The following is a 24488-nucleotide window of genomic DNA, read 5'->3' on the forward strand; positions in this document are numbered from 1 at the left end:
TCCTGCTACCTCAACGAGAGCATGATAGGGAGTGTTTGTGCTCTTCCAGGCCTGTTCCGTGGACCTGACCAGGCATCTGTAGGATGACCTATAGCAGAAGGTGGTGCTTTCATTGTGAGATTGAATTGGAGCCATTAAGCTGTAGTCTGTCCTTGCTAAGCATTCATGAGCAGTATTCTCCTATAAACCCTTGATATCTGCTGAACAGATGTTTTATTTCCTGCATTCTTTCAGGCTGGGAGCCATTTATTGAGCCATGGCCGTGCTCTGTATCCTGGCAACAACAGGCAGCTAGTCGTCTCCATCCTCCTCGATTGAAGTTAGAGGCCAAGGCCAAACGCCGCCTGGATATCAACATCACTTCTGTACTGATAGGTAAGTGGGAAGCTGCCTGTTTTAGGCTAACATCTTTTCTGCAACATGAGTCTCTTGCCTGCAGACAAAGATGCCAGGTGGACAAATGATTGGCCCTGTGCCTGCCATCACTTCCTCACCATGGCTGAACCCTATGCTCTGTGGCCAAGCAAGAGCTAAGGCTTCTTAGGGACCACAAAGGATCCTGGAGAACTTTCTCCTCTAATGTTTTGTTAGTGGGGTTCACTGTCCTAGAAATGAGGTTAGCTTCACTTCTGTTATTCACACAGGAATTTTTGTTTGTTTTTCAAGCAAGATGAAGTGTTTAAGCCCAGGCTAATCTCAAATTCACACTTCTCCTGCCTTGGCCTTCCGAGTGGGTAGAATTACAGAGATACGCCTTGACTCATTCTGTCAAGGAACACCACAGAGATTCCAGTTACAGAGTGGTGTTCCTTGACAGAATGAGTACGTTCCCTGTGCTGTTTATTCCCTGTCAATTGTCACACCAACTTAACTCTGAAGATTGCCAAGCCAATGCAATGTGTTCTCACAGTTTCTTTGGTGGCCCTGAAATGTACATTTCTGGATTCTGGATATCTCTGCCACATCTCTCCTGCAGAATGTGCACTGAAGATACAGCATAGCAGTCAGTGTTCCTGAGTGTGCTGTGTACTTAATGTCTTGTCTTTGCACCCGAGAGTCCCGTTGCCTAGAGTGTCACTCAGCCCTCAGTCTCATTGAGTCGCTATTCACATTTCAAGAGGGACTTTAATGCACACATCACCACCACCTGCTTTTGCCAAAGCCAAATAAATCTGACCTTCTTCTCTGCCCTCCAGCATTGTATTTCTGTCTTTCCTTTAGCCTTTCACATCATAGGTGACTTTATGAAGGTAGGTCATTTGATTGCTTTGATCTCTTCCTTGTGCAATTGTTGTCTCTAGGTCCAACCTTTTTTAGCTTCTTGCATAGGTCCAGTATGTAAGGAAGCACTCAGTAAAAGCTTTTTTTATGAATTGAAATTATTTGATATGAACCTTTTATCTTTTTCCATCTCCCTTCTTAATTTATGGAATTCTTTCTAGATCAGTATATAAGTACCAAGGCATCCTGGCTGGCGGATTACTGTAAAGAAGACAAGGAAACAGAGTCAGCCAAGACAGAAGACTGGATGGGCTCCTCTGTGGATCCACCATGCTTTGGACAAAGTAAGATTTTTATGTGCACATGTCTGCCTATATCAGTGTTAATCTGTAGAGCAGTGCTTCACCGAAATATTCAAATAGAATGGTCTTTCTCTGAGAACTCCATAAGAAGTTCTGACTGGCCTCTGTAGTTCGTTTTAGTTTTGTAAAAGACAGATTTCTGGCACAAACTACTGAACTGTTAATGCAGGATCTAATTCCATCGATGTGGGGGAGAGGAGATCTGCAAAACATTACTCTTGATTTCCAGTGATGCTGGAGATGAGCCGATACATGGAGAGCGCGTCAGGACAGGCTGTTGGTTACTTTTTTCTACTTGGGCGAAAACAGTTGGTTTTACAGTGGATGGGATATTTTAAAACTGGGTTATAAAAACATCTAAAGCTTGTGCTAGAGGGTTTGTATGTATTCTTGGAAAGAGGGAGGGCAAGATCCCAAGTGGAAAAATGTTTTTTAAAAGGGCAGCCTGTATTGTTCATAGAGTATAAAGGAATTGAATACCAGCATCTTGAGGAAGAAGTCAGTGTGTTCTTTGTTGGTGTTTTCTGTCCTGATGAATGCCTCAGCATGGAGCTCTGTTGGCCTCAGAGCTGGGGAGATGGTGACAGACACCACAGGTCCTGGTTGTTCCACAAGCCATTGTCATCCAAATTCAGCTCAGCCCCAACTCTTTCAGTGTGGTTTTTTTTGGGGAGTCTTGGCCTGACTTCACATAGCTCATGAATACTTAAATATTCCATCTGGTCTGCAAACAGTCTGGGAAGATGGGCTTTCTTAGCAGTAGGAAGCATTTGTGCTGGTTCGCCCCTCCTTGGGGTGTGTGAGCAGAGTGCCTCCAGCTTCTAGAAGGAAAGACAAAGGCTGCGCTGTGCTTGTTCTCTGTCCTTAAACTATTGCTTCTGAGTCCATGGAGCTCCAGCTCCCTTAACCTCCTGATTTGTGTTGCAAAAAGGTAACCTCACCTGTCCAGAAGATGCTTACGTCGTCTGTGTAGGGTGCCCAAGAGCAGGTGGTTCTTTGTACTGGGACCTTAGATCCAGTCAGTGCCAAGTCCAGGAAGGCCCGATGCTCTGAAGACCCCACTCTTCTTTTTCTTACACATTCTCCTCTCTCTGTTGTTAATAATTACCTTATCTATATTAAAGCTTGAGTTTTATTTCTTTAGGTTTTTCTGGTGAGGCTGATGTGATATACTGTTTTAACCACCTGACATACCTAAATAGCAAGTGCCTTTTTATTGGCAGTTCCCAATAGCCTTCTGAGAGGCGTCCTACAGTTTGTGTAGCATTGGCTTTCAAGTTAGTAGCTTTCAACTGTGTGGAACTGACTACTAATATTTAGATTTTATTTGAAAATTTTAGCCCTATTTCTCCCCAAAGTTAGGCTTTTTGTTTGTTTGTTTGTTTGTTTGTTTGTTTTCCGTGTCCTGTGTAAAACAGGCTAATGGCTTAGCCCTTACTGTGCCGTTCAACCTTAGGAACTGGGGATTCAATACTGTTTCAATGTATCTTTAGCTTTGTGTTACCTGGATTGTGGGCCTTGCAGTAAGGGCTGATTCTATAGGAAAATCTCCGTGGTATGACTTATTCCATTGATTATTTTATGAAAAATTCAATTTTTCTTTTGTTGTTGATGCTTATGTTCAGTTTAGAATTTAGTACTGTGAGATAAACAGTGCAAAAGGGTTGTTGAAATCTGGTGGGAGGCTGACTTTTGCCCTGAGTATCTGAGGTACTCAGTGGTCAGTGTTCTGTCCTATGTCTTTCCTTCTGGAATGGCATACCTCCCCTAAAATACATACTGATTAGTTTCTGTGACTCCTCTTGGTCAATCTCTTCAAGGGGATAGTCAACACATTCACTGTCACCTAATTAGAAAAAGAGGACACAACCACACCATCAAAGCTGTGCAAAAAAAAAAAAAAAAAAAAAAAAAAAATGCTGGCTTTGGCAAGCACTTACTGGTTCTTAGCAATAAGGAAGGATGTTATTGCAATTGCATGATGCTTGCATGCCATTTGTAATTTCTCTGCATGTGCTTGTTGGAGGTGAGTCTTGTTCAGCGCACCTGTTTTTATCTTCTAACTTTGTCTCTCCTGTCTACCAGGCCTCCCTCTTGTCTACCTTAGAACTAGGAGTACAGCCAGTCTGACTAACCTAGAGCACCAGATCTATGCTCGAGGTACAGTACAGCCAGAGGCTGGCATTGTTTTCCTGTTTCAAGAACTGCCTTACGTCAATCTGTATACTGATTTTTTTCTTTTTTCAAAAAGTATGTGTTGTTAATCGGAGCTGAATGGGAGTGTTATAAGTTATAAGTCTTCTGCCTCAGTAACCTGAGAGAAGGTCTCCATCGGATGAGTAGAGAACAGCACCTCATCGTGGCAGTGGCAGCAGACGTGACTGCTTCATCACCGTCTCCTCTGGTGAAAGAGGAATCAGCTGCACAGTACACAGTCAGAAAGGCCAAATGCAAGGAAGGCTCTTACAAGGAATGAAGGAGATGGAGGAACTCCATCCTTCACTAAGCAGCACCACATGGCTTTGCCTACGGAGCCCTTAGTGAGCGTTTATTCTCATGGGCATTCAAGGAGCTCTGTGAAATAAGAGCTGTAATAATTAGTCATAGAGCCAAGAATGTATTTCCTAACAAATTGCTTAGATACAAACATTCATTTCCTTACATAGGAATTTATGCATTTAGGAGATAGAAAAGAAGCTGTTCCTGGAGGATTGACTGATTGGTGAGAGCAAGAAGAAACTCCTCACATTGGACTGCCAACTGTATTTCTTCCTCTGTGTTAATGAGTACTGTTAATCTAACTGATTTATGTGTGTGACTAATTCCAGATCGTGGCTCTTGATATATCTTATGCTAAAAGGCATTTGAGCTGGGTTTGGTGGTCCACATCTGTAATCCCGGCAATTAGGAGTCTGAGGCAGGAGGATCATAAATTCCAGGCTGCCATGGCTTATATAGCAAGAGCCTATCAAAATAAAAAGAAAGATAACCCAAAGGCATTTGAGCCTCTTTTACTGGGAATACTGAACAGGGTTATTAATACAGACAGGTCACTGTATATTTTGTTTTAAGAAGGCTCAACTGGGATGGGTCTTTGGGAGTGGGCTCCCATCTTCATTTACTGTGAATTCACACTGCTGAGCTTTCCAGTACGCGCTCCTCCTTCAGGCAAAGGTGAGCATTCTTCCCCTCTAGCCAGTGTAGCGGACTCTGATGGGCAACGGAGGAATTTTCCTTCACTTCTCTGACTTGCTAGCATTAGATTTGGGGCTTCAGTGTCTATTATGATCCACAAATCAGGGCCTTTTGACAGTCTAAGCTGCTATGTAGCATAAAACTCCCAATTAGGATGGCCAATTCCTCCGTGAAAGACATGCCGAGGGGTAGAAATTTTTTCAGCTGGCTTCATTTGATGCTGAACTTGGATGTGAGGAATGTGAGGCTTTCTCAACCCCTGAAGAAATTGGACTCATTCACTGGAGGCAGATTTTTGAGGTCATCAGGAAATAATGCTCTCTTTGATGGATTTGGGAGTTTTCTCTCTGGTATTATGCCAAAGGCAAGGACACAGTTGAGTTGGATGCTGATGCAGTGCTGGGATTTGTGTGTTCTCTGGGGTGTTTTAGCCTCTGTTATTAGTTTTGATCTGCACAGGAAGCATGGGATCCTGCGTACTGTGCCTTCCATGTTATCTAATCCCACAGCAGTAGACATGTGGATCTCTGTATGGATTTCTAGTACTTGAGTCTGTATTTCAAAGTGGGCAAAGCCATCTTCCACCTGTTTTTTCACAGTATGATTTGCAGATGGAAACTGTCTGTCTGGTTCACAGTGGGATAGGAAGGTACATGTGGTCCTTTTCCTCTTGGCCCTTGTCTACTATAGTGAAGGTGCTCTTCTCACTCATATGGAGAGAGCACGTGAACACTGTTTATTTACCCTTTGGAAGAATCTTGCTCCAGCCTCAAGGTTTCATCTTTTACTTGGGGGAGGGGCTACTGGGATGGACATGGACACAGTTGTGGACAGACGTTATCCCTAGCAGTATTCTCACGTGTTATTATTGAACCAGACCACTTTCTATTTGAATGGTTTTCAACCTTCATAAGGGCGAAATGCTTTAATGCAGTTCCTCATGTGGTGACCTCCAACCATAAAACCATTTCATCGCTGCTTCATAACTGTAGCTTTCCTACTGTTAAGAGTTGTAAATATATGATATGCAGGATATCTAATATTTGACTCCCAAAAGGGTTGAGATTTACAGGTTGAGAGCCACTGCTCCTGTTCTCAACAGGTGATGATAACAGTCTCTGCTGAATTATTGTTGTCCAGAGAGAACTTGTTTTAACCTAAATGTTGCCCTTTTGGCAGTCATCGAGTTCCTCCCCTTTGGAAAGTTGTCTGTCAGGATTGACACAGACCCTGGGGCCTGCTGTGCTCATCAGTGTTTATGCACTAGGAACTCCTCAGCCAGGTGCCTCCTACCCTCAATTGTCACTGCCTGGTGGTTCCTGCCACCACCTCTGGCTTACTTTGCATGATTACTGGAGGTGACAGGCCCTTAGTCAGAGTGGGCTACAGAAGGCTCCTGGGGACACTGGAGTGCCTTTGACAGTTCTCAGTGTTGATAGTCAGTTTGTCAGTTTCTGGAATTTGGTTACATTGCTTTCCGGTCGTTGTTTCTCTTTAGTTTCCCAGTCAGAGGTTGTTTTGTGAAACAGCTGTGTGGAGCATGCTTTTTCAGCCTCCTTGGTGACTTCATTATGGAAGATAGTGGGGAGGGGGGTACCTATGTTAAAAATCAAACTATGTTGGGAAGATGGCTCTGCTGTCAAAGTGTCTTCTGTGTAAGTATGAGGACAAGAGTTCGATCCCTGGAAACTATCTGAGAAGCTGGTAGCATGTGTGTTTAACCCTAGAGTCAGTGTGGGAGGGGGAGAGAGCAAGCCGGTCTCTGAGTCTGATGGCCACTTGGTGAAATCCAGAGTCATGTAACATCCTGTCTCAAAAATCAGTAAGTAAAATGACGAAGACTATAGCAACTCTAAGTTCTACATAAATGCCTGTACACACACATACATACAGTACTCACTAAAAATAAGAGAGCAAAAATGTTACTTAAAAGCTTTCAGATAGCATGACCTTGACTTCTCAGTGAAAGGGGAGAAAAAGCACCAGGAGAGAAAACAAAGTTTTAATTTTGTTACTATGTACATGCTATGGTTCAGGGGTGGGGGCCTTCCACCAGGGTTAGGATTAAGAATGCATTGCTTAGGAGGAGTGGCTTATGTCAGTGTTTTTCTTGATTTATAACCAGGTCAGGTCCTGATGGACTGTTCAGAGCAGTAAGACCCATGAGAGTTGTGGGGACTGTGTGTGTGTGTGTGTGTGTGTGTGTGTGTGTGTGTGTGTGAGAGAGAGAGAGAGAGAGAGAGAGACAGACAGACAGACAGACAGACAGACAAGAGACAGAGACAGAGACACAGAGAGATATCACACAGAAGCCTGCAGATCCATGAAACATCTCTTTGTCATACCAACAAACATACAATTCCTTTTCTTTGATAGGGTTTCCATCATGCAGACAGAGTAGATAGTAATAGTCTCTTTTTATTGTTTGTTTGCCACAGCAGAGGTGAAAACACCCAAGCGTCGGCAGCCATTTGTCCCCTTTGCTCTTCGGAACCACACAGGATGCACACTGTGGTTTGCCACCCTGACCACCACACCCACCAGGTAAGGCACTTTCATTCTGTCTCTGGAGACACTTAAATCCTGGCAACCTTGGCAGCAGCCTGGCAGAGCAAGGCTGGCTCCTGCTCAAAGCCCCTGGGCTGGTAACTGAGCCAGTACCTCATGTCCGGAGAGTTATGGTAGGTAGACATACTGATTCTGCAGAAGACCACTGTGAAGTAGGTTCTGAGTGTGCAGTAGTGCTGCTGTGCTCATCTTGACCTGGTTTGTGTTATGTTCATGGTCAGAGGGTAAGAGAAAAGTCATCCCAGGCCTCTGTAGGCTCCATACTCTTTAAAGAAGCTGTATGTGGTCTGTATATGGTCTCAAAACTAAGTATTTTGCATTTTTCTTGTAAGCCTGCTTTGGAAATGCCCTCCACCCCTGATTTCTGAACACTTATTTTTGTCTCTAAAGCACACTTTGGCCCAGATAGCATCGGGTGGAGTTGGGAGGGCCATGGGAATCTGCCTAAGCTAAATGCAAACCTTGACTGATGACTTTGCCTGCTTAGATGTTGGCTCAATGCTCTAAATACATGGGGGACCTTTCCAGCTTCATGAAGGGCAGAGCTGAGTAACTGTCAGCTGATTTGAAACAATATTCTTCTGCTTCCACTAGCTATGAGGTACCACAGGCAGGACTTTGCTGTTTACCAGTTCATGTCTGTTAAATTCTTGGTGGTCACCGGCTTGTTCCCATAGAAAACTCTGCTTTGGTTTGTTTGCTTTGGATGCATATGTGTGCATGTGTGCATGAATATGGCTATGGGTGAATGTGTGTGTGTGTTCATACATGCATGTGAGAGTATATGAATGTAGCTATAGGTGGATGTATAGGTGCTGTAATGCATGTGTGTGAGTATGTATGCAGAGGCCAGTGAACAACCACAGATGTCATCTTCAGGAACGTTGTCTGCCTTCTTTGACAAAGGGTCTCTCATTGGCTTATTGATTAGGCCAGGCTGCTTGCTGGCCACTCAGCTCCAGGAATCCTGTCCCTCCCTCCTCAGTGCTGGGATACATGCACCACCACACCCAGCATTCTTACATGGTTTCTGGTGATTGAACTCCTGTGCTCCTGCTTGTGAGGTAGGCAATTTCATGCCTGCTGTGTAGGACTAGGAAAATGGCTCAGTCAGTAAATTCTTGTGTATTAAGGCCAAGAGCTTGGATCTCCAGCGATCTTGAAAAAGCTGGAGATGGTAGTGTGTGGCTGTTTCCCAACACTAAGACATGAAGATAGGAGGGTCCCTGGAGCTCAAATTATTAGATAGATAGTGATTGATGAAGGCACCTGATGTTAACCTCTGTGCTCCAAATGCACATATGTCCATGATGTAACACACACACACTTTCTTTAAATTGAAAAACATTATTTGAAACAGAGTTTCACTATGCAGCCCAGGCTGGCCTAAAATTTGCCCTATTGCGCAGGCTGGGTTTACAGTCATTTTCATTCTTCAGCCGAGGTTGTAAGTATGCTGTACAATACTCAGTATTACTTCAGTCTATTTCTAAACATCCAAAGATGTTTAGTTGTGACAGAGCCTGAAAGTAGCTGAAGTCACTGGCTCTCAGGTCCTTCTTGGGTCACAAAGAACAACCAGGTTATATCATGCCACTGCAGTCAGTCAGTTATAGGAGGGCTGATTTCCCAGTGGCTCGGAACTCCTGTAGAGATAGTAGGGAGGGTAAGGCAGAAGGGACAACCTGTCATCTGATTTCGTTCCAGGGCTGCACTGTCTCACAGTGGGAGTCCTGGGGTGGTTCCAGAAGGGAATGGAGCATTCCTGGATGATGCGCACAATGTCAGTGAGTGGAGAGAAGTCCTCACAGGTGAAGAGATTCCCTTTGAATTTGAAGCCAGAGGAAAGTTACGACACAGGTAAAATATGGTTGTTTATTCTTTCTCATAGATTTCATGACATGGATATAAATGTTTGTCCCTCGTGTTTTGTCTTTCACTGACTTGAATGTTTTGTTGTTCAAAGATACTTTGATAGTTACTCTTTCCTCCTAGAATACAGACTGCCATGCCATCTTGGAAAAACATTTCTTTCTATTCCCATTTTCTTTTTTTTTTTTTTTTTTTTTTTTAAAGATTTATTTATTTATTATATATAAGTACACTGCAGCTGTCTTCAGACACTCCAGAAGAGGGCGCCAGATCTTGTTACAGATGGTTGTGAGCCACCATGTGGTTGCTGGGATTTGAACTCTGGACCTTCGGAAGAGCAGTCGGGTGCTCTTACCCACTGAGCCATCTCACCAGCCCCTTTTTTTTTTTTTTTTTTTAAAGATTTATTTACCCATTTTCTTGATGTGTGAGAAGATAACTAAGTATTTCAGAGTTTGGACAAAAGCTAGATACATACTAACACTCAGCTCCATTAAACCCTGTCCAGGTTTCTATGTAGGTGACCTAGCCTGAAAGCTGCCGAAGTGGATGATGTACAGTTCTCAAGCTTGATGATTTCAGTCTTAACATACATTTATGCCACAAACTTTCTGTAAGCAGATAGGCCCAGGATGCAGAGCTAGGAAAAGTAAAGAACAAATTTGAAGCAGTGTAAGATTACCTCTTCAAGGGGTACTGCTGACCCAGTCACTCCTGGCGCAGCCAGCTAGAGGACTTGGCACAAATACAGATGAAGGCTTTAATTCCATTTCCTGAAAGATAATAGAATGTCCAATAAGGTATTATCTCACTATTTGCAAGTATTTTTAAATGGAAAGGCTATCTAGGGTGTAAATAGGTGAAGGCTTAGTGTTTGAGCCTTGGACTGATTCAGGGAAGCTGAAGTGAAAGAGGCTGGCTTCAGGCCTGAGCTCATATGCAAACCTCCCTCACAACAAAGCCTTTCTTCCTCTTGTTCCACCTGCACGGGTTAGTCCTGACTGGTGAGGGTTTTGAATATATGGGTCTGGGTCTCTGGCAGTCTTTTGGGGGTGGGGGTAAAATCTCTATGCTGGACATATTTTCAGGGTGCCCTGTGCTTCAGGAAGCTCTTGTTAATAGTATCTTTCAATAAGCCCTGCCTCTTGCATCAGAGAGGCCTTGGTGTCATTTCCATCTTAGTTTCCATGTAACCCACTGTACTGCTTGAACTCATCAAAATAAATGCATTTTTTGGCATTTTCCCCTTGGCATACTGTACCCTATGCTGCCCTCCTCCCTTCCTGTCAGACTCAAGTTCAGTTCCCCATTTCAGCTTCAGCCTTCTGGCTTGAATTAGGCAAAATCTAAAATAGAATTAAACGTGCAATTTCCTCCTATTCCTTCTGTTCTGCCCACTGCCTTCTGCTCCAGTTTCAGCTGAGCACTTGTACTCTGAACTCCAAGGGCTCTGTCTCCCAGGCTTGTCTGTGGTTGTGTAGGGCCTGAGCCAAAAAGCTGGATGTGTTCCTTAGAGGAGTAGAATTTTCAACAAAGGAACTAGAAAGACAAAGCTTACGTACCCCAAGAGCGTGGTTACGTGATTCAGTGGCCAGGACACTCTGACCGTTCCATTCAACTGATTTCCACTGACATTATTTCATGAAGATTAGGTAGGTGCTGCTGGGAACCCTCTGGCAAGCATACAGATTTTCATGGTTTATGAGAAGAGGGCAGATGCCCCTTGCTCCAGGCCTTCTGCAACTCACCAGTAGCCGTCAGCATAAAAGCCAGTTAAACTGTCTTTTTGACTTCTCTCACCAGGTAATGCTCAGAAGGCTTAACTGGCTTTATAAAATACAATCAGGTTGCAGTCTCTGCTCCTAATTTCCTGTCTTTTTGAGACTGGACCTTTTCTGTTCCTCTTGACAGACATACTCATGACCTGCGTATCCATCAGCTGCAAGTTCGAGTGAATGGCTGGGAGCAAGTGAGCCCAGTGTCTGTGGACAAGGTCGGGACCTTCTTCCGATATGCAGCACCAGACAAAAATTCCTCTTCCTCTACGGTGAGTGGCTGCTGTTTGGTGTCATGCACACTCTGCCAGGCCAGGCTGTCATACAGTGAAGCTTGCAATAACCTTGCTCTGTTGAAGTGCTTTGCTTCCCTGTGTCTAAGAAGAAAAACATCAGAGTCTTGTCTTAGGAGTGAGTGTTAGGAATCAATATGAAGATCAGCCAGCTAATGGTTGACATCAGTAGAAAACGAGGTGGGAATTTAGCAGCAATATGTTGTTTCATGTAGGTAGATATCTTTCTTCTCTGTTCATAGTCTGGGAAACTTCCCTCAGTGTCTATGGGGGATGGGTTTCAAGGCTTCACCTGCCCCACCCCAGACCCAAATCGTTGGTGCTCAAGTCTTTATTTTTTTATGGCATAGTGTTTGCACGCAGTCTATGCGTATCTTCCAGTAAACTTCAAGTGATCTAGAGATCACCCACAAAAGTACTGTGGAAAGCAGTTGCTAATACTGTATTATTTATAAGCTAGAGATGAGGAGAGAGTTTGTATGTGTGACCATAGTAGGCCTGACCACACATCAAATGGTCTGGGCCTGGTTGAGTTTGAGGATGTGAGCCCTGTGTATATAGAGGGCCAACTGTCTTGGCTGTTCTTTATGTATAATTAAGCTTTACCATTTGCATGCATCTTCATATTATATTGCTCTTCCATGTCCTTTTAGCTCTCTGTTTCTAAATCCTATGTAGCATTGCTATTTATTGTCTAATCACACTTAAGTTCACCTGTTTCTCCCTGGCCTTTCAACCTGGGGCAGGGGGCAGGGGGAAGGGGAGGGATGTAGGCAGCTTCCCCAGCTGCTGGTATAGGCAGACACCAGTGTTCTGGTGATGCAAGCACCTTAAGTGCTCCTGTGCCATATTGATGTTTTGTTAGGCAGGTGACCTACTTTTGAGCATCAGTGATGAAGCAAACACTGTAGAGACACTACAGCTTTGCTCATGAGATATACTTTTGGAGAACTCCTTTCCACTAGTGTTTATTTTCACTGTCTCTCTATGGTACTCCACTTATCTTCATTGGGAGAAAAACATTATTTTCTGCCTAAATTCATATCAAGCAGTGAAAGGACCAGCTCTTCCTACACATACTTAGCCATTACATTGATGGGTCCTGGAGAAACACAGCCATCGGATGATAGTAGACTGAATATCATTTTCTCCCTACTGCTCAAGACATGGTATATTGTCTTTAGTGATACTGTACCTGAAAGCCGTTTTAAACACCACTCTTTCAAGGCATTTACATTGTCACTGCTATTGTGTGTCTGTGTCACTGCTATTGAAGCTCTGAATTTTGTAACTCTCTCATAGATCGGCAGTCCAAGCAGCAGAACAAACATCATACATCCCCAGGTTTATGTGAGTATGACTTTCCTGTTGTCATCATTATACTTACTGAGTGTGTACACTGTACTGAGGCTGTACACAGGTGTGTGTTTCTTCATGGTCAAAGGACTCTGTGGCCCATGTGTGACTGACACTTAAACTACCCTTTCCTGTTAGTGTCTTCCTGAGTTAGTGCACATAGCTGAGGATTTTTGCATCTCCAGGGCTTCCTTTCCTTCTCAGCCGAATTATCAGTTTCTCCTGGTTCAGTTGTGTATTTCATATGCTTGGTCCCAAGGCCTTGTAAGAAAAATACAAGAGCAGTTAGATTATGCCCCACTGGTGCTTGAAACATCGTTGCAAGGTGACATGAATATAGTCCAGGCATTATTTTCCTACTTTTTGTGCCTAAGGATCACAGACACTGAAGTAGGAGGTGGATCTGAAAGCTATAGTGTATGATTCTTTGGAGCTAGGCTAGTGGAGGATTGAGCTTTGATGGTGATTTCTGACTAGTATGTGTTCCTGAAAAACCATTCCAGAAAGGGGGCTCAGAGAATCTAAGTTCGGTTTGCAGCACCATGTCAGGCAGCTCGTAGTTGCCTGTGACTTCAGCGTCTTCTTCTGGCCTCCACAGACACCTTCTCACTCATGGCATCACTCACACAGACATATACCGATCCACATAAATAAAAATAATAGTATAAAAAAACCAAAAATACTCCAGAAAAGATGGTTGAATTTTGACTTGGACTCCCCAGCACTTTGGTTTGGACGCAAAGCACTTTGTTTTATAGCTTAGTAAGCCAGTTCTCTTATAGTTCACTTTAATAACAATAAAGTCGGCAGGATGAAGGACTTGGTTATGCTTTCATCTGTTTCTGTGGCAAAGAAGCATCTAAAAGTAGTGCTTTTAGACCCTCTGTGGTGCACAACACATGGAATTCATTCTTAAATACATGTTTCTGTATGGTAGCTGTACAAAGACTGTGTTAAATGTGAGTGAACATTTAGAACTTCACATAGCAACTGTAACCCAGCAGCAATGACAAACCCCTTCCCTCAGTTCTATTATGTGTCTGAAGCCGGCAACCTGTTTTTTAAAGGTTGTACGTTTGTAATCTCAGTACTGAGGAGATAGAGTCAGGAGTTCAAGGTTATCCTCATCTTCACAGTGAGTTAAAAGTCAGCCCTGGCTACATGACGAACCAAACATGAAACCAACCATTATGATGGAGCACAGCCTTGAGGGCGGTGACGAGGAAAGCTTATTTCTAGCTCTCTCCATGTTAGGTACATGGGTCGTCAAGGATAGTTGAGCCACACTGAGAGTTAATGAAGTCATTTGTTCCTGAGGAATATCTCCTAAACAGACAAGGCTTTCCTAAACTCTGTGCTTTGCACAGACAGACATGAACCTCTGCAGACATTTTCTTTTTTCCTGTGTGTGTCTGGGCAGCACTCAACCCATTGCTAGTGTTGAAGGAATGCTTTCTCAGTCTTAATTAGGAAGGAAGATGCCACATGGGGGAAAGCAGTTAGTGCCTTGCAAGGTTCTACTTCTTTTTTTGATTTCCTCGGGAGATTTGAAAACAAGTTGTCCTATAGTTTCTTTATTAGGCCTGGTGGTGTGTTTTTGTTTTTACCACATCACAGGAAATATGGAAAGTTGAATAAATCATTTAACTATTGAAGTTCTTTGTAATATGTCTGTAGGCCTCGAGATAGCCCTTCCTCCCTTCCTTTCTTTGTAGAATTAAGGAGTAAATCCAAAGCCTCCTGTATGCTATGTAGATAACTCTCCCACTAAGCTGTATCTCCATCCCCACATGTTCTTTTGGGACATACTCTATGGTATTATATCTGAGTAGAATACTTTATAGATGTTTTTAGAGTAGGCTCCTTAAAAAATGATTTATTTTTAATTATTTGATGTGTGTGTTTGCCTGCATGTATGTAAATGTGCCAGGTGTCTATCTTTTGTTACTGAGGAGGCCAAAAGAATGCAAACCCCTAGAACTGGAGTTACAGATGGTTGTGAGCTGCCATGTGGGTGCCTGGAATTAAACCCAGGTCCTCTGGAAGAGTGGCCAGTGAACTTAACTATTGAGACATCCCTCTAGTCCTGGCTCTTTCCTTTTGTTGTTGTTGTTTTGAGGCAGGGTCTCACGATAGAGCTCTGGCTGTTCTGGTACTCACTGACTGGCCCCGAACAGATATCTGTCTGCCTTTACCTCCTGAGTGCTGGGATTAAAGGCATGGGCCACCATGCCCAGCAGTCCTGACTCTTTTAAGAGTATTCACGTTTAACAGTATTTATGGCCTGCTCGCTTACTTTAGAGCTGAAAACTGACTTGGTGTGGATAATAATTTACTGACGAGCAATAGTGGCAGCAATACTCTTGACTTCCATACTCTAGTGGAATTTACATGCTGTGTGTTTTTCCAGATGCAATTTTCTTTCTCTTTTTCACAGTTCTCTTCGCTTCCACCTGTGCGGGTGGTATTTGCAGTCACAATGGAAGGCAGTGCTCGGAAAGTAATCACTGTTCGGTCAGCCCTCATTGTGAAGAACAGACTTGAGACACCAATGGAACTACGGTTGGACAGTCCTTCTGCCCCTGACAGTAAGTCAGGATGGTGCTGTTATTGTGACTCTTTGTCCCATTTGCATAGTGTGTCTTGCCTCTGTCCTCAGATTAATGAGTCCTGGGGTGGGGACCATCTCCTGCAAGTGCTAACACTTATTTCTGTGGCAGAGCCGGTGGTGCTTCCCGCCATCATGCCAGGGGACTCGTTTGCTGTGCCTCTACACCTCACTTCTTGGCGGCTGCAGGCCCGACCCAAAGGAATGGGTGTGTTTTTCTGTAAGGTTCCCATTCACTGGACCAATGTAGTGAAGACAGCAGAGGTCAGCAGCAGCAAGCGGGAGTGCCACTCAATGGACACAGAGAAAAGCCGGTTCTTCAGGTATGTTGCTGCTGGGATGGATGCCTGGGTGTTGACTTTTCCCCTTCAGGGTCTGTGCAGACCCATAGCAAGACCTCTGTTTGTTTCAAACTCCGAATTCTCCTTCTTTAAGATCTTGAGTTAAAGTTTGTAGAAGGAAGAATCCACAAAGGCCGTACGTAGCCACTTGAGATGAGGCTTCCCTCCTGTACATCGATCTGCATGAAGAGAGCACATATGGGGAAGGAAAGAATAAACCGAAACCCACCCAGCTCCTAGGTCTAAACTGGGTAGCCAAATCCTGGGGCTGAGGTTTCTCCTAAGGAATAATTTTAAAGTATCCTAGGTAAAAATTCAGATTCACACACTTTCTTGAGCATGATGAAAAATTGCCTCACCACTTAAACCTGTATTTCCCTGTGTAGCTTGTGACGGAATCTTCCAGGGCAGTGTTTAAGAGATCCTGGATGGCTGCCTTCCGGCTCTCAGAGACTTAAGCCTCCAAGCCCTACTCAGACCTGCTTTACTTTTCTTTTCTATTTATTTATTTATTTATTTATTTATTTATTTATTTATTTATTTATTTATTTTTATTATATGTAAGTACACTGTAGCTGTCTTCAGACACACCAGAAGAGACACACACACAGATCTCATTACAGATGGTTGTGAGCCACCATGTGGTTGCTGGGATTTGAACTTCAGACCTTCGGAAGAGCAGTCGGGTGCTCTTACCCACTGAGCCATCTCACCAGCCCCTGCTTTACTTTTCATAGAGTGAAACTGGGCTTTGTTTTTCTGTTGAAGAAAAGCTAATTCCACTTTTATGCGCCAAATTTAAAGCAAGCTTTATTAAATATTAAATACTGACCTAAAGATGGGCTTTGTTCAGGATCATTCCCTGGAATTTCCCAGCTGAGAATGACCGTGAGCCGTTAGCTACAGGGATTTTTAAGGACAAACCTATAAGCCACCGTACTTTCACATGAGGCTTTGTTCTTCTCCAAGAAATTCAACTCCCAGAATTCTAGGACGTTACCTGGTTTGGGCAGGTAGGGCTTACAGGTTAATTTTGGGCATTAGACCAAAATTAGACTAGCTTGTTTTATTTGGCATATGCACAATGAATGCCTTGACCAGTAATTCCAGATTGTATATTATTTTCAAGTATGTGTGGAACATTCTTCAAGAGAGGCCATTTTTGGGGGCCATAAAATCAATAAATCAATAAATACTTAAAAATTGAAATCATAAGAATATATATCCTGACCATAATAGAATTGAATTAAATCATCAGCAAGATGCCTAGATAACCTTAAGATATTTGGGAATCAAACAATGTACTTCTAAATAATTTTTGAGCCAAAGAAGAAATTACAAAGGAAATTAGAAAATATTTTGAGTTGAACAACAATAATAAAACAGTAATAATACAGACGTCAAAAAAATGGAGAATACTGTAAAAGCAGTTCCTATGGGAAAGCTAGTTTTTAATGTTCTAAGAGAAAATACAAGTATATGTAAAATGACCCATTTAGCCTTGAAGCTCATAAAAGAATGAAAGAAAGCCAGTAAAAGCCAGGCACAGAGACACAAATCTGTAAGCAGCTGAGACAGCGAGGCTGGAGGGTCAACAGTTCAGTGCCATCCTCAGCTCTGTTGTGAGCTTGAGGCTGGCTTTGGGCTACCTGAGATTCTGTCTTACCCAGAACTAAACACACCCACACGCACACACACACACACACACACACACACACACACACACACAGAGACAGAGAGACAAAATAAACAAATAGAAAAAGGGAATAAGTTAATATCAAAATTGGATTTTATAATGATTCTTCTTAAGTTACATAACTTTCTAGCAAGACTGTCCAGGGGAGAAAAAAAAGAAAAAAAATTACCAATAAAATAAAAGTGATGTTAAACTGGGCATGGTGGCTCAGACCTGTAATTTTTTTTTCTCCCTAAGACAGGGTTTCTCTGTGTAGCCCTGGCTGTCCTGGAACTCACTCTGTAGACCAGGCTGGTCTCAAACTCAGAAATCCTCCTGCATCTGCCTCCCAAGTGCTGGGATTAAAGGCATGCACCACCACTGCCTGGGCAGACCTGTAATCTTAATACTCCTGATGATGCAGGTGAATTTTGAGTTAGGAGCTTGTTTGCGCTACATAGCTACTTTCAAAAATAAAAATAAAAAAAATAAAAAAAATGGAGATAGACTAACCATCCACTTCCCTACTACTCCCTCACTCCAAACAAATGAAGTATTACTGCCCATCCAACAGATGTGAAAAGGATTGCAAAGAAAGGAATGTGCTTTTATGCATTTGTGCTTAGTACTGACAGATCTACTTGGGATTAGATAACCTGTCGGGCCTTGACCCTGAAGAAGACTGCATCTCCCTTTCTCGGTAGCCATTGATTGCCTACAGCTCTTCACCTAGGCATGGGGCCTCACTCGAGTTTTCCCATACACACTGGCATGTCACTTGTCATTTTCTAGATTTTGTTTAAGCATGAATTCCTCTTATTGAGAGGGAATGAAGTCCAATTAGATGGGTTTTGGATTCCCTCAGGATATAAGTGCCACTAGTGTACCTTTAGGAGAATTTTGACATTTTGGTCATGTTGTGGTTTACAGCTGTTTCAAGTTAACAATTAAGGAAGAGAGACACACTAAAGATGTTTGAAAAAGTTATTGGGAACCATACTATTTTGCTTACTTAAAACTACATATAGTATGTGAGTGTGTGATACGAGGAGTGATAATGCTTCCCCCAAGAACCATAGCTATTTAATAACAGCAACAACAAAAACACCAGTGCTAGGCACAGAAAACCTCCAAAACAACATAGACTACTGCTGTGGCTCCTGTTTGCCTTGCAGAAAATGAAGGTTAGTCCCTACTGTTGATAACACCAGACACTTGGTTCAGATCCAGGACTTGGAAGAATAGGACAGGAAGTGACCTAGAAACCTCCTCTGTGAGGATTGCACCTCCTCATACCCGAGTTATGAAGGCTGCCAAAGGAGAAAAGTAATCAAAGTTCTATTTAGGTGTAAAGCTACAAACCAACATGGCCGAAATGTCAAAATGTCAGGGTAACATGAACACAGGCATCTGTTTAGTTTAAACGTATGAAATAAGTACAAGTACAGTATGGTGAGTTCTAGTACACCCTTGCCTATAAATGTGTAGGGAGACTAAAAGGAGAAATAGATGAATGAACACAGAATCATAGTTGGTGAAATAATAATAATATCAAAGATTTCAGTCATGCTATCAACTGTTAATCCTGAGATTGCTAGAGAAAAAGCCCCAACACACAGTAGTATATATACCATGTGACCCCATTTGTATGTAGTTGCTGAGCAAACGTGTCTGATAAAAGGGATTGCTTGAATGGCTGGGAGAACACACCTGTTGGAAGGTTAGTGAGGGCACGTTGGGAGTAGTCTTTAACTTGTTTTGAGTGATGGTTACACGTGAGCATGTAACGACTAAAGCCCATTAAACCCCAGTATTTATAACCTCTTCATTTTACTGTGAACTACATCTCAGTAGATGAGTTTTTTCATTATTTAGCTCAGGAGAAATATTGTAGCTTTTAATTCAGGCTGATAGTTTTCATGTGGTTTGTCTTTACAGGTTTTGTGTAGCCATAAAGAAGGAGAACTATCCAGATTACATGCCCTCAAACATATTCTCTGACAGTGCAAAACAGATTTTCAGACAGCCTGGGCATACTATATACCTCCTACCAACAGTGGTCATCTGCAACTTGCTGCCTTGCGAGCTTGACTTCTATGTAAAAGGAATGCCAATTAATGGGACCCTGAAACCTGGCAAAGAAGCAGCCCTCCCCACGGCTGATACGTCTCAGAACATTGAACTGGGTAAAACTGCCTTAGCATCATTTGTAGTAACCCTATTAAAAATACCAGGAAATATTTGTGAGCATTCTAAGCCTCTTGTAGAAATCAAGTTGCATGCAGTATCTCAGCGAACCAACTCAGAGCCAAGGACTTAGCTAGGAAGCAATCAACAGCATGTTCTTTCTTAGGTGTGAGTATAGGGAGTGGTTCCATCTTTTCACACTCTGCATATTTCTAGCTGTAGAGTGGGAAGAAGCAAATGTTTGTATGCACTCAGGTCTTCAGAAAAAAAAAGCAGGCTCTTGACCTGTGCCCTCATGTAATCCTTACAGCACCACTTATTTGCCTGTTTTATTGATGCAGAGATGAAGCTTGCAATATTTATTACATTGAGTAATGTTCCTTTGTAAGGGACAGGATAGAGACTAGCCAAGCAGACATGAGTGAGCATAACATTATCGGGGCCCTCAAGCAACTCTAGGATTAGAATAGTACACTTAAGATTACTTAAGGGTTTAAATCACATCTTCATCACTGGACATGAACCTCAGCACTCAGGAGACAGAGGCAGGCAGATGTCTGAGTTCAAGACCAGCCTGGGCTATAGAGCAAGTTCCAGGACATCCAGAACCACAGAGAGAGAGAGAGAGAGAGAGAAATGCTGTTTCAAAAAATAAATGATACAAAGAAAACCACATATGTTCACCATGCTGTACAAAGTTCTGAATTTGACTAGTGGACTTTAGGTTGCTTCATATTTGTTCTTATCCAACAAGATGAAAGTGACCTTGAGGTTTCTACCTTGTAGGTCCTTAGTGATTTCTCTAAAAGGACTCCAGTTTACTTCTGTACAGGCTATTTTTGACAAATTTAAGTTCATGTTCAGAAAAGCCAATGTCTTGTACCTTTAGGGGTATCACTGGAAAACTTTCCACTCTGTAAAGAATTGCTCATCCCACCTGGGACGCAGAACTACATGGTCAGAATGCGACTCTATGACATCAACCGGCGGCAGCTCAACCTCACCATCCGCATTGCTTGTCGTGCAGAAGGATCCTTAAAGATCTTCATTTCCGCACCATATTGGCTAATCAACAAGACAGGTACACACTGAAACCATTCAAGTAGACCTTTGACATGGGAATTTGGATACCTTTGCTCAGCTGACTAACTGGAGCCATTGCAGACAGATTACTCCAGCTGTCTGATATACTCAGTCTTCCCTACTATGTTTGACCATTGTCAAGCTGCTCGTTAGGTGTTCTTCAAACAGTGGGCTGGAACCACTAATAAACTCCCTTCTACTGCTTCCTCATGGTGATTTCCCCTTTAGCTGTTTGCATGTTTCATGGGTAGACTGGGTGGGAATGATATAAACTTTTCCCTCCTTTCTAAAGGGTTACCACTGATCTTCAGACAGGACAATGCAAAGACGGATGCTGCAGGCCAGTTTGAGGAGCATGAGTTGGCACGGAGCCTGAGCCCTCTCCTGTTCTGCTATGCTGACAAAGAACAGCCAAACCTGTAAGTGTGGCTACGTTCGGGAAGGGCAGTGAGCTAGCAGGTGTCGGAGATCAGCAAGGCCAGAATCTGCCTGTTTAAGCAGAACTGTCCTGGAGCCCACAGGCCTGGCTTGGCAGCAGTGGAGTCCTAACTTAATAGGATTTAAAAAATAAAAAAGCCTAAGTTATATGTTATTTGATACGGGGAATAAACCATTTGTGAGTTTGTAATGAAAGGTAGTTCTGTTTTATTGAAGTAGTACTCTTTTTTTGTAACTGTGCCATGGAAGAGGAACTGGGCATTCCCGTCTCTTCCTGCCATCTCCTTTCTGCTAAAAGCTCTGTGCCCTGGAGAGGAGTGGCATTAGGGAGGAGACAGTCTGTCCTTGATGAAGTCTTCAGCCCATGAATCTAGCTGAGGCTGTTTATGGGAGGTTTGCAAATCCCAAATGTGCTGTGGCACCATCTCAAAATTCATGGGAGTCTGCGGGTGGGGATAGCACTTGTGAGGTTAAGTGAGGTGTCTCTTTAAGGCATGTAGGGACATTAATTTACTTTTGTTGGTTTTGGCATTCTGTTTTCCTCAGGAGTTTATAGCCCCAGTCTAAAGATAATGGGGGTTGCAGGGGGCTGTCCCATATCTCTGAACAGTATCTGTAGAGTACTGCTGAGTCCTCCCATGAAGGTCCCCAGTGTACTCCAATGGACGCAGATGTTTGTACCATAGCCAGCCTAAGTCAAGAGAAGGCTGTGGTTAGTCAGAGTTGTGGCTATTGGAGGAGACACAACCAGACACGTGAAACATCCAGGAGTCTCTTTCCTCAGAGGCACAGAGATGGTGTTACCTGCCTAAGGCCACATTGTTTGTCTATGGCAGCACTGGAGCATGTTCTGGTGGTATTTCCCAGTTCTGTGATGAGACCCCAGCTCCCTCATCAGTGCTCTATCATTTTGATCATGCTGGTTCCTGGAAAGACACCCCCAGCCACCTCAATTTACAGAGTCTTTGGATTTTAAGGAACAAGATTATAGCATGTGGCTGGCTTATGGAGAGTATATTGGCATTTTCTCCCAAAATGCTTAGCTGCAGTTCTTGTCACACTGCTGTGCTGTGGCTACTTCTGGAGTTAATGGTCTTGCTGTGCTTGAGGTTCACAGGAAGTAAGGTTGAAAGTCAGTGTGAGAGACCTGATTGGGTGGCAGCCACAGTGTTTCCTTGTTCATAGTCTGTTGTGGAGGTATCCATGTTTGCGCTTCTTCCCACCACAGCTGTACTATGAGAATTGGAAGAGGGATTCATCCAGAAGGCATGCCTGGCTGGTGTCAGGGCTTCTCCCTGGATGGTGGGAGTGGTGTCCGAGCTTTGAAAGTTATCCAGCAAGGAAATCGCCCAGGTCTCATCTATAACATCGGTGAGTTATGTTTGGGGCTCAGGGAGGATTGGAACCATTGGCTAAATACCCCAGTCCTCCATAAGTGAATCAGCTATGCATGTTGGCCTGGCAAGAAGTGCAGGTTTTCTGATTTGACTATGGTCATATAGCTCTTCTCTGAAGGCTAGATTGATATCTACATAGAATGTTCTCTGAAACACCCCCCTCCCCACCGGGGAATAATAAAAACACTTAAAACGCTTCCATCCTCTGACTGTTTGCATACATTAATTCAAACTTAGAAACTCTGAGCGGGTCAGGATTCACGTGGGACTGAAGTAGAGAGTTTGAGTGACAGTCCAGAAGCAGAAAAGACTAGAAGTAGGACATTGGTGTGCGAATTTGAGGCAGGAAATACAGCAAAACGTACTCAGGGATGTCATCATCAGAAGGCCCCAGCTTGCCTGTCTTCCTGTTTGTGGCAAGGAGAATTCTGTACCCATGTCCCCCAGAGCCACATGAGGACCCGTGAAACATTTCCTTAAGGTCCAGGCTCAGTTGGATTTAAGTATTCCCCGGGTTTAATACGTTAGCAATGTGTCAAATTGTAGTAAATCATTCCAGGGACTTCACAGCCTGGTCCTGTAGAGTTTTCTGTGGTTCTGGGAGTGCACAGTAAGTAGCACAAGCTACATGCAGCACCTGAGTGCTCGTTCCTGAAAAGGGTGGTTATGTAACCAAAGAAGGCAGCAGCTTTTCATTTTAGTCAACTTTTTTTTTTTTTAAGATTTATTTTATTTGTGTGGGTGTTTTGCATGCTTTATAGCATGTGTTCCATGTGCAAATGTTATGCACGAGGAGGCCAGAAGAAGCTGTAGGATTCTCTAGAACACTGCAAATTTGGTTGATGTCGGTCTCAACTGTTTTGTAGGATGAAGAACTATGATGGTCCAGTTTGTTCTGAATCCTACAGAAAATGGGGTAGTTTAATCTTTAGGGTTTTAAAATTTTAATTTATTCATTCATTTGTTTGTTTATTTTGTGTGTGTGTGTGAGTGTGTGTGCACGCACACACACACATGCATTAGAACACAGTTTGCTAGAGTTTGGCTCTTTCCTTTTATCATGTGGGGCTTGGGAATTGATGCCAGGTTGTCAGTCGTGGAGGCAATCACTGATAGCTGCTGAGCCATCTTGGCTGCTCTACTTGAAGATTCTTGAGAGAGGAATTATCCAGGTGTAGTTTCCTTTTCAGATTGCCTAGCTTGGTTTATATTCATGTTCCCATTCAAGCTGCCTCCTTGCCATGGACATAAACATCCTAAAAAGAAGCCAGCTTTATTTGAGCTGAAAAGAGTATTCATCTCACATTTGTCTATTCTACCCCTTAAGTAGGCAAGGCTGCCTCATGATGGGCTTGGCTTTCTGCTGGCTGTCTTGCCCTTAATTTATTTTCCAAAGCAGGGTACCCAGATTAGCTGGAAGCTATATTCGGGACAGATTTGGGAAGAGAAAGCAATGAAGGTTACTCTTTTAGCACAGCTCCTGCTAAGAGAGCAAGTGGGGCATAGAGTACACATGTAAATGTGCATGCATGTGAAACCGTGTCAGCAGGAGTAGCCATGAATGCATGTATAATCATGAAGTATCTGTTAACATGAATGCTGGTAGAGTTCTTCACAGATCTGTCATCTGAGTTTGTCATTCTTCCAAGTGAAGGTGTAGAAGGATGGGCCAAGATAGGATCTTGGTCAGGTTTGTTACATTTGTGTATGTATTGTCAAGGCCATCTGTGAAGTCCTAGTATTACAAACAGCTATCTCTTGGAAATGTTTATAGCACAATCACAAACAGAAAATCTGGGAACATGCACTTTGAAAACAAAGGATTTTGTGTGTATTTTGATCTTAGCTGAATTTATTGGGGGTCTACCAGGGCAAACCAGGCTGGAAGGGGAACACAGAGCCCACCTTTTTCCAAAAGTAGAGTGTCTGCTGCTCTGGCTGACTATGTGTACTTGCAAATTAAGCACAGCTTTTGAAGTGCTTTTTGTGTTAGTTAAGATCTTCTGACTCTAATGCTGTTGACTTCTGGTAACTAAAGCTTTTCTTTTTGTCCCAGAAGAAAAGTGGGTTGTGTCCCATCACCCTAGAGCTATGTGATTTTTCTTAGGTAAGAGTTC

General features: G+C 43.1%; 1 protein-coding gene across 5 annotated transcripts in view; it reads left to right on the top strand.

The window, feature by feature from the left end:
- Vps13d (vacuolar protein sorting 13 homolog D) overlaps window positions 1–24488 on the top strand; it is a 223463-nt gene that overhangs the window by 88224 nt on the left and 110751 nt on the right. For 2 of the 5 annotated variants that reach the window (XM_085838693.1, XM_085838694.1), the window contains exons 38-50: window positions 235–375; window positions 1443–1565; window positions 3669–3743; window positions 7217–7322; window positions 9054–9206; window positions 11130–11265; window positions 12589–12636; window positions 15080–15230; window positions 15363–15573; window positions 19205–19452; window positions 20343–20534; window positions 20829–20955; window positions 22203–22345. In XM_085838693.1, the coding sequence (XP_085694819.1) occupies window positions 235–375; window positions 1443–1565; window positions 3669–3743; window positions 7217–7322; window positions 9054–9206; window positions 11130–11265; window positions 12589–12636; window positions 15080–15230; window positions 15363–15573; window positions 19205–19452; window positions 20343–20534; window positions 20829–20955; window positions 22203–22345 (1854 nt within the window). The remainder of the gene's footprint in view (window positions 1–234; window positions 376–1442; window positions 1566–3668; window positions 3744–7216; window positions 7323–9053; window positions 9207–11129; window positions 11266–12588; window positions 12637–15079; window positions 15231–15362; window positions 15574–19204; window positions 19453–20342; window positions 20535–20828; window positions 20956–22202; window positions 22346–24488) is intronic. The other 3 variants (XM_029475918.2, XM_029475920.2, XM_029475921.2) reach the window with 3 other exon arrangements.

This window comes from Mus caroli, unplaced genomic scaffold, assembly GCF_978045245.1.
Source record: "Mus caroli unplaced genomic scaffold, Mus_caroli_1 scaffold_6, whole genome shotgun sequence".
NCBI lineage: Eukaryota > Metazoa > Chordata > Mammalia > Rodentia > Muridae > Mus > Mus caroli.